Here is a 9756-nt window from a genome sequence, read left to right as displayed (position 1 = left end):
TACTTGAATTTAGTAAATGTTGATTTTGTGCTTGAAAAGTCCTTGAATTTCATGAAAATGTCCTTGAATTTTTAGAAAGAATCCTTGCCTGTAATAAAAAGAAATTTTGTACCATCAATAATGTGCAAACCTCAATAAAAATTGCGTTAAATGAGCTTAAAGCTATAGACACGATAGACAGTTAAAAGATGATCACAAATTACAGTAAGTCAGTAAAATCAGTCAGTAAATCAAGGTATGTTGTAGAAGTGACAGTGTTTAGAAGGGTTTATTAATGTGATCCAGGTAAGTTTTAGAGGTGACATGCAGTGATTAAGAATGGGGTTATTAAATTAATCCACGTATGTTTTGTTCTGTGTATGAATTCCAATAAAATGTCTGATAAAATGTCCTTGAATTTCCGATAAAATGTCCTTGAAAAGTCCTTGAAAAAAATTTCAGTCCTGTATGAACCATGAACGCGGATGCAGTAGTGCAGGGGATCTCGTGTCTCGTAGAGATGGTGCGGGTTTCCACTTCACACACCGGTGTCCGGTCACGGGGTCGCGTAGCAAGGGGGCAGCAGCAGTCAAGCGAGTAAAGGGGTCGAGCGTAAGTCAATGAAGATTCCGATACTTGCCTTACCACTCTTTCACACACGCACACGTACGAACGCATACACATACACATACGTACTTTCTCTATCTATCTCTCTCCCTCTCTCTCCTCCTCTCTCTTATTTTTGCTCCTCTCTCTCTCTTTTGCTCGCTCTCTCCTCTCTCTCTCCCTCCCTTTCTTTCTCTTTCTCTCTCGCTCTCTTTTTCTCAACACTCTCAGACCCTTGATAATTTTGCTTCATTGTCTGGCAATGCCTGCATAATAGACACGTTGCCGCACAGGTGTTTGATAGTTGAAGGGGAAGTAAACAAACTTTCTAAATCAAACTTGCTGTCCATAGCAACAAGGTTGTAAATCATTAGCATGTTTACTGACACTGAAAGTGCAGATAGCATATACGATGGAAGCAGAATGCTATTTTCTTGTGTTTTTTTGTGTCGTTTTTTGCCCATGCCATGTGCAGTGAAGGTCTAGATTTTCGCAGCACTCCTGAGCTGGAGCGATGCTGTATTTCTGTTTGTTTAATTATTTAGTCCGTCTGCTGGTTTCTTGCTGCTGTCGTTACGAATCACTGGTAACACTTCCTCCTCACTCCCCCTCTCTCTAACTTGCTTACTCTCACTCTCTCTTTCTATCTGTTCTATTCCTTTCTCACCTCCCTCCCACCCTCTCTTCCCCCTCTCTCTTTCCCTCTTGCTCTAATCTTCCTTCGTGCCACCCTTGCTTTCTGCTCTCTCCCCCTCCTGCTGTAATCCCCTTCTTCCTATTCCTCTCTTCACCCTTCCCATCCTCGCGTTTATCTGTCTGCCTCGCCCCACTTCCTCCCCATTTCTCTGTATCTGTATGTCAGCCACTCATGCAGCATGAATTACTCACAGGGGAGGACCACCCGCTTGCCTCTCCGTCCGACGTCGACAGTGACAGCGGCAGCGCCGTGAAGAGGAAGCCAGGGGGCAGGTCGCGCAAGAAGAGGCCGTCGCCGGAGGAGCGGGGAGTGGTCTCAGAGACGCAGTCCGACACCTCAAGCGGCAGCGCCGGCGGCGGAAAGAAGCAGGTAAAAAAAAAAAAGTTAAAAAAAAAGAAGAAGAAGAGACTCGTCGTTGCATTGCTATAGCGTCGAACTGGTGTTATTGGCCACCTCCGTAGAAAGGACACCCGTCTATAAAAAACGTGGCATATCCCCTGAATGACACGTATACAGTAAAACAACCATAATGAAAGAGACGCCTGGTAATAAAGAGTACTTGACATTTCGCTCAAGGAGCGGTTATAGAGTCATAACTTTTCCGGTCTTATATCTTATATAATGGCACTTGTCATTATCGTAGAGCTACCGTGCTTCTGACAATAGCCCTCGTTATTGGGTATGTTATTAGCAACCTGCAATGTACAAACAGGATTCCACATCATTTGGGTTGATTGTAAGTTGATTTTTGCCTCATTAGTAATTGAGTATTAAGTCATTAGGCATTTCCAACAGGAGACATGACACGCAGTCATAGTGAGTCACAGCTTTATCTCGTTTGGCAGATCCTTTTACTCATTAAACATTAACGAGGGATGAGTAGGAGTAATCGACGAGCCACCGTCTCGCTCCCGCATGTTCCTGCGTGCATAATTAATTCACGTATAATCTGCCCGTACATCCGCGATCATTCGTGCATTAACGACTCATCAGCAGAGCTCATTAGTGATGCTGCATGCTGATTTCCCTGACCTGGCTCGTGCTTTGTGAGTTAATCGCGGGCGCGAGGCAGCACTTCTCCTGTGGGATATGCAGGGATGCGATCGTTACCTGCAAACGATGCGTGGTCGGGATGTAGCGATCCAGTTGAGAAATGTCTATGTGTGCGGTGACAGGAAGGCTTGATACGTGTGTTACTGTGACTTTATATGTAACAGCTATGACACGACTCACAGCTGTTGTCATGCACCTGTGGTATACATTGATATTTAGTTACAGTGCTTGTCATAATCCTGTACTCTCAACCACAGACATTTAGGCCCGTCCATGTGCCGCCGTCATACAGTAGAATATTTAAGGGCGTTGGTTGACTGGGCAAGCATAATAAAGGGAATCAAGAAAACTTATCTCAGTTTTGTCCAATTTCTCTTGGTTGTCCACTGGAATAATATCACCATTATTAGATTGGCCTGTGTAATATATAGCTTTCTCCTTTGTATTAAATAGATATGTCATAGAATGTAATACAGGTTGAAGGATGTGTTTAATAACAACGCATACCTTTTCCTAATCTTTTTTTTGTCACAGCAAGTATCTAGTTTTACGTATCTAGTGGTGAAACAGTGACCCAGTTGAACATGTGCCCTAGATCTGTAGATATCATGGATTGAAACAGTTTCCATCCATAATCACGAAATGTGATACCAATCATAATCATACTACATCATCATCCATTCATTTTTCTACCTTTATATCTCACATTTTACTCATTTAATAATAAACTAATCACTGTTTAAGCATTAGGCTACCATATAAAGAAAATTATACACAATAAATAAGATTTGAATGGATAATGCCTGAAATATTGAAGGCATTTTAGAAAGTAAGTATTGACAATTTCAGCCATGGACAACTAATTACAAGATTCAAAACTTAAAATGTAGAATACTCGTCGCCTATGTGCCCTTGAACAGTTGAAGCATTGGACACGTTTAGGTGAGTGCGCAGCAGGTCTAACGGCTCGAATGTGTTTCAGGAATCGCAGCCGGCGGCGGCGCTGTCAGCAGACGCACTTGGAAACAAGATGGCGGAGGAGCTGCGTTACTTCATTAGCGTTGACGAGCGTCTGCAGTGGCTGGGAACAATCGAGCAGATCCATGCGAGCGGCGCACGCCAGCAAGCCAGCGTCGCCTTCTCCAACTCGCTCGTGGTGAGTGTGACGGCGCCCCCTAGCGGAGGAGAACCGTGTTGAGATACGTGTCGCTCTCGATCGCTGTCACTCTATCTCACGCTCTATCCTGCTTGCTCTCCCCATCTCTCTCTCTCTATCTCACCCCTGTCCATGTCTCTCTATTCTCACCGCCCTCCCTGTCTATCGTGTTTGCTTGCTCTCCCCATCTCTCTCTCTATCTCACCCCCTGCCCATGTCTCTCTATTCTCACCGCCCTCCCACTCTATCGTGTTTTTTTCAACTCCCTGTCTGTTTCTCTATAATTCGCTTCTCGTCTCTCTCACCTCCACATGAGACTAACGACGTCTTTCCCTCGCCGCGGCAGCACCACCAGGAGGCGCTACAGGAGGCGCAGCAGCAGAGCGCGCTGGCGACGCAGCAGGCGTTGCAGACGATGAGCGACGCGCAGCGCGAGACGGTGGCGGCGCTGCGCGACACGACGCACGAGGCGCTACGCTCGCAGAACGCCGTCGCTCGCTTTACCGCCGAGGCCGCTCGCCACCTCGCACAGGTAGGGCTCGTCAGGGTTACCTGCTGCAGGTAGCCAACGTTAGCTAACACTACCTGGTCGCACAGGTATGGCTCGTCAGGGTTACCTGATGCAGGTAGCCAACGTTAGCTAACACCTGGTCGCCTAGGTCACAGCAGAGGTCACCCACCACCTCGCGTAGGTAAGCTAATCAGTGCATACTTGGTGCAGGTAAGCTAATCAGTTGAACACTATTCCTGGTACAGGTATGCTCGTCAATGTGACACTATACTTGGTGCAGGTAACCGACGTTAGGTAACCCTGTAACCGGTCGCACGCCGTGATGTGTCCTTGCTCAGCTTTATGCATGGGAATACTTGTTGTTTTAACACAGTCGCTGCAGCAGCCTGACAGTGGCGTGCGCAGCCTGCAGAGGGAGCTAGCACATGGCTCAGTTGACACGCTTGTGACATCACGCGCCGTTCAGGTTGGCAAGGGCCTTGCCGCAGTCAAGGAGCGTACCAGGTACGTGCAGTTAATTAGTTAGTTAGTGAACGACGTATTTATTTGTTCATTTATTTATGCATTCGTTCGTTCACTCACTGATTCCATCCTTTCATTAATTCGTTATTTCATTCCATTAATTCCTGTATGCATGCGTGCTTGCGTTCCTTGTTCATTCATTCATTCACACATGAACACACATAAATTCATTCATTCATTCATTCATTTATTCATTCATTCATCCACTCAGTCACTCATTCAGTGAGTAGTCCTAAACATCTGTGGCGAACATAGCACCATGGCTAACTGCTGCGCTCCTTCTCTCGATGTTACAGCGCAGCGGAGAATCTGAGCGCTTCGAGTGCACCGTCCAGCCAGTCCGACCACTCTCGCGTGTCGTCCACCGCTGCCAGCTCGGCCACACTCTCCCAGCGGTCAGCTGCCGCCAAGTCGCACGGGTCCCCGACGGCTTCAGAGCGTTCTTCGGAGAGGTCAACTGCCTCCAGTCGGCCGTCGTCCAGTCCCTCCGGACACTCGGTGGTAACGTCAGACGCGCGGCCAGAGGAGAGGAGGGTGCCGAAGCCGAGAAGGAGGACACTGCCATCCAGGAAAGAGGAGTTGTCGGAGAGGAAGGTGGAGGAGGAGGGGCTTGCCGCGACGCAGAAAGTTAGCGAGGCGTTGGACGCGGGGGAGGAGGAGAGCATCCCAGAGGAGAGCATCCCGGAAGAGAGCATCGCAGAAGAAAGCATTCCGGAAGAGAGCATCCCAGGAAAACGTATCCAGAAGCAGAGCATCCCAGAGAAGAACATTCGAGAGAAAAGCGTCCGGGAAGAGAGCATCCAGGAGGAGGCTGCAGCGCACGAGTCGTCGACGACGACAGCGTCTGAGTCTCTGCCCAGTCGTTACGAGTCGCCGTCCGATAAACCAGGTGGGGGGATGTTTGATGACAGCTGACTGCAGCCTCTTCATACCTAGTCTACAGTCTATGTCTTTACCCGTTTATCACAGTATATTACACATACGCCTTACACGTCTAGGGCATCAGTTGGTCTTTGGATAATATTAATCACTTACCTGTCCAATGTTGCTTCAGCATATTGCTTGTACAGTTGTTGTAATTTATTTACTGGGTGCTATATGCATGCCTAAATGCAACAAAAAATGTGTCATAAAAATAGGATTTTAAAGTAAATCTGCTGATGTCTGCTGAATTAGGTGAAAATAGGGTCAGGGAATGATGCTCTGTCGCTCAAAATTATTTAAAACTGGATTTGCTCACCCCTGGACCCTTGGACTACTGCCCTTCCCCCGCTCCAGCAAAAAATAGTTATTGTTAAAAAATTAATTATTATATTATATAATATACCGCCCTGTTGTAATGCTGACTACACATTGCTGCTCTCTCTCTCTTACAGTTGAAGTGCAGCAGCACGTGAAGGCGACAGGAGACACCCTGCAGGTGTCCTTTATGGCCGTGCTACCCTCTGAGGCGCACCGGAGGAACCTGCAGCATTCCGTAGTCACGGACAGGAGAAACCTGGATCGATCCGCACCGGCCGAGGGAGAGGACCCCTCATCGATTGGGAGTTCCGCGCTGAGGATAGAGGATCTTGCCGTGCCATTCGGGAAAGAGGATTCGTTCGCTCGGTATGGCCCTATATGTGACACTTATATGTGACACCTATATGTGAGACTTTAGGTGAGACATATATATATGACATATAGGTGACATATTCCATTATGAAACCTTTCTTATACGACACATGTGGATGACCTTGATTGACCTTGATTCACCGCTAACCTTTCATATCTTCATGACATCGAGTGATGAGCTAGTTGGAGCTACATGATGCAGTGCGATGGATATTTGCCCCCGGCCCAATACTTTCCCCTAATATTTCACGTTAGATGTTGGTTAACCATATTCCTGTTCTAGTTTAATGTGCGAGTATTACGTGGGCAACGAATGTAATCGGTTCGAAAATATCAGCCGGAAGTCGGATTTTATTGAACTTGATACTTAATTGTTAGAGGAATGGTTTATTTCAAAACTACAATTTTGTTTTTTGAACATGGATTTTTAGTCGTTTTTTTTTTATGTCGGATGTTCATAACCTGGGACTAATGGTAATTGTTATATTATCACAATAACAAGATGACCATGTGTAATTAGGAGGAGAATCGAGTGAAACTTCCCATTCTTGTATTTATTTTGTCTTACAGAGCAATTAATGACCTGTGTTATTTACTTGACATCCCCCCCCCCGACTCAATACCCCACTCGAACTGACCAATGTAACCTTTGCTATGTTTTTATTTTTTATTTTGACACCCTATGCTGTTACATATTTACGCGTGTATTATGTTGCTTGCAGGTTGACGGTGGAGATGGTGAGCATGTACATGCAGGATGAACAGCGACGATGCGAGCACCAGGTGGCGCTACTGAAACTGCGTGAAACTGCGCTGGCAGACAAGACAAAGGCCGAGGTAGCCTGGCTGCAGATGAAGAAAGAGTAAGAAATATTTCTGTCTCCTGCCTGAATGTACGAGGGTATATATGACTGGCTGTGTGTTAGGACCATGGTAGAGTCATTGGGTATGTTATAGGGCTATACTAGTGTCATTGGGTGTGTTATAGTGCTACAGCAGTGTCACTGGGTATGTTATAGGACCATACTAGTGTCCTTGGGTGTGTTATAGTGCTACAGCAGTGTCACTGGGTATGTTATAGGACCATACTAGTGTCACTGGGTGTGTTATAGGGTTACAGCAGTGTCACTGGGTGTGTTATAGGGTTACAGCAGTGTCACTGGGTGTGTTATACGGCCATACTATTGTTATTTGGTGTGTTATATGAATTTGACCTTGTCACTGGGCTGTGTGCATGTCATGCTGCTAACATGTTCATCATACGGGTTCACTCACAGCAAGCTGCGAGACAAGGGACGCGACGAGATTATGCCCATCCGCCACCAGCAGAGGGCGCTACTTCAAAAACTGGAGCATGAGCGTGCAGAGATGCGCAGACTCCAGGAAGCCAACCTTGCAGCAAGCCAGGTGCATGCACGCGAGCTGTTCTTCTGTTTAAATGTGGCCCCTCATACAGACGGGAGGGACGCTGCTCAAAGTGAAATCGAATTGCTGTATTGCATTGTGTAGCATTGCATCACGTTGCAATGCGTCGCATTGCCGTTGCACTACATGCATTTATTTCTTGCAAGCTTTGTCGCTCAAACTTTCATCATCACAGTTGCAAAGCCATCACATTTTGCAAAGCCAAGATGCTCATCTCATCCTCTCTGCACCCCCTTGCATCCCTAGGAGAGGCAATTGTTGCTACGGCAACAGGAGGAGCTGCTGAAGCTGCAGCAAACGACGCGGAAGATCAAGCACAAGCTGAAGTCGTCGCTGCTCAACGACGGCAGCGGAGACAGCGAGAGCGTTGCCATGGAGATGGAGGACAGCACAGCGCAGGCGTCCGGCGTTGTGCAGACGGAGGATGAAGTCAGCTTAGCGGTGCGAGGCTTCTTAGTACTCCCCCGTCGCAAAATGTCAAGGAATGTCGTAACTACTTAGTGACAACTCGATTTTCAAATAAGAAAACGATCTATGATCCAGATAAAGGTATAGGAGTTCGTCGTTTCTTTTTGTTCCAGCTTGATGAAGAGTCTGTGGAGGAGAATGTCTCAACGGCATCGAAAACAGCGCCCTCTAGCGATCGTAGTACACACTCCACCGTCAGGGAAGATATTCCAGCAGAGTTTGGTAGGCTTTCACCTGGTCTACCTGTTCTATACCCAATTTGTTAGTCTAGTTGACTTACGACTGGTGAGGTCTGTATAATAACTGCTCAGGTCGTTGAAGTGACCACTCAGGTTGGTGGAGTGACTGCCCAGGTTGCTATAGTGACTGCCCAGGTTGCTGTAGTAACTGCTCAGGTTGGTGTGGTTACCACTCAGGTTGGTGTGGTGACTGCCCAGGTTGTACTGCTCAGGTTGGTGTGGTTACCACTCAGGTTGGTGTGGTGACTGCCCAGGTTGCTATAGTGACTGTTCAGGTTGGTGGAGTGTACCCTTAGGTGGGTGTGGTTACTGCTGTAATGATTCCTGTCATCGTTATTCTCCTTCATAGTCGAAGAGTCGCAATCCAAGAGCATCAGTGAAGATGTAAAGTCGGAGATTTCATCGCGGGGCATTGAGGAGGAGCAGGAGGAGGATGAGGAGCTGGAGGGGGAGGAGGAGGACACGTCTAGCCCGTCGCAAGACCTGTCCGTGCCGTCGACGAGCTCGGTGTCTCGCAGCGAAGCCAGCGTGCCGCTGAAGCTGCGCAAGCTGCAGGAGCAGCTGAACGAGAGGTACGCATCCCGCGGTAACGCAGCATCCGCAGATGATCATCACACACCGGATCGCACACCGCATCCCGCTGTAAAGCAGCATCCGTGGATCGCGCACCGCATCCCGCTGTAAAGCAGCATCCGTGGATCGCGCACCGCATCCCGCTGTAAAGCAGCATCCGTGGATCGCGCACCGCATCCCGCGGTCACGCAGCATCTGCGGATCGCGCACCGCGTCCCGCGGTCACGCAGCATCCGCGGATCGCGCACCGCGTCCCGCGGTCACGCAGCATCCGCGGATCGCGCACCGCATCCCGCGGTCACGCAGCATCCGCGGATCGCGCACCGCGTCCCGCGGTCACGCAGCATCTGGGGATCACGCACCGCGTCACGCAGCATCCGCGGATCGCTCACCGCATGCCGCGGTCACGCAGCATCCGCGGATCGCGCACCGCATGCCGCGCTCACGCAGCATCCGCGGATCGCGCACTGCGTCCCGCGGTCACGCAGCATCTGGGGATCACGCACCGCATCCCGCGGTCACGCAGCATCCGTGGATCACACCGCATCCCGCTGTAAAGCGTCATCCGCGGATCGCGCACCGCATCCTGCGGTCACGCAGCATCCGCGGATCGCGCAGCGCATCCCGCGGCAATGCAGCATCCGCGGATCGCGCACCGCATCCCGCGGTCACGCAGATTGTATCCCAGATCCAGTGATCATATTATTAGCTCATCTGACGTAGTCAGATGCAGCTTGTAGAATCGCATGATTGTCCGTCCGTGCGTGCGTCCGTGCGTCCTTCAACAGTTCTTATCTTAAAAACACAAATCTTAACCGCTCGACGTACGGTCACGATATTCTGGACGTGGGGGGGGGGATCGTGAAAAGGACTCGGGATGATCAATTTGGGGGTCAAGGGTCAAGGGTCAAGG

The 9756-nt window shown here is 48.9% G+C and overlaps 1 protein-coding gene across 1 annotated transcript in view; it reads left to right on the top strand.

The window, feature by feature from the left end:
- Positions 1-9756, top strand: part of LOC106806275 (centrosome-associated protein 350-like) — a 29565-nt gene that overhangs the window by 6398 nt on the left and 13411 nt on the right. The window contains exons 4-14 of the mRNA XM_014808153.1: positions 1476-1651; positions 3318-3491; positions 3838-4023; positions 4376-4506; positions 4821-5413; positions 5901-6132; positions 6861-7001; positions 7416-7545; positions 7810-8004; positions 8145-8253; positions 8620-8842. Coding sequence (XP_014663639.1) covers positions 1476-1651; positions 3318-3491; positions 3838-4023; positions 4376-4506; positions 4821-5413; positions 5901-6132; positions 6861-7001; positions 7416-7545; positions 7810-8004; positions 8145-8253; positions 8620-8842 — 2290 coding nt within the window. The remainder of the gene's footprint in view (positions 1-1475; positions 1652-3317; positions 3492-3837; positions 4024-4375; positions 4507-4820; positions 5414-5900; positions 6133-6860; positions 7002-7415; positions 7546-7809; positions 8005-8144; positions 8254-8619; positions 8843-9756) is intronic.

The sequence above is a fragment of the Priapulus caudatus genome, unplaced genomic scaffold, assembly GCF_000485595.1.
Source record: "Priapulus caudatus unplaced genomic scaffold, Priapulus_caudatus-5.0.1 Scaffold151, whole genome shotgun sequence".
NCBI lineage: Eukaryota > Metazoa > Priapulida > Priapulimorpha > Priapulimorphida > Priapulidae > Priapulus > Priapulus caudatus.
This window is presented reverse-complemented; position numbering and strand designations above follow the sequence as displayed.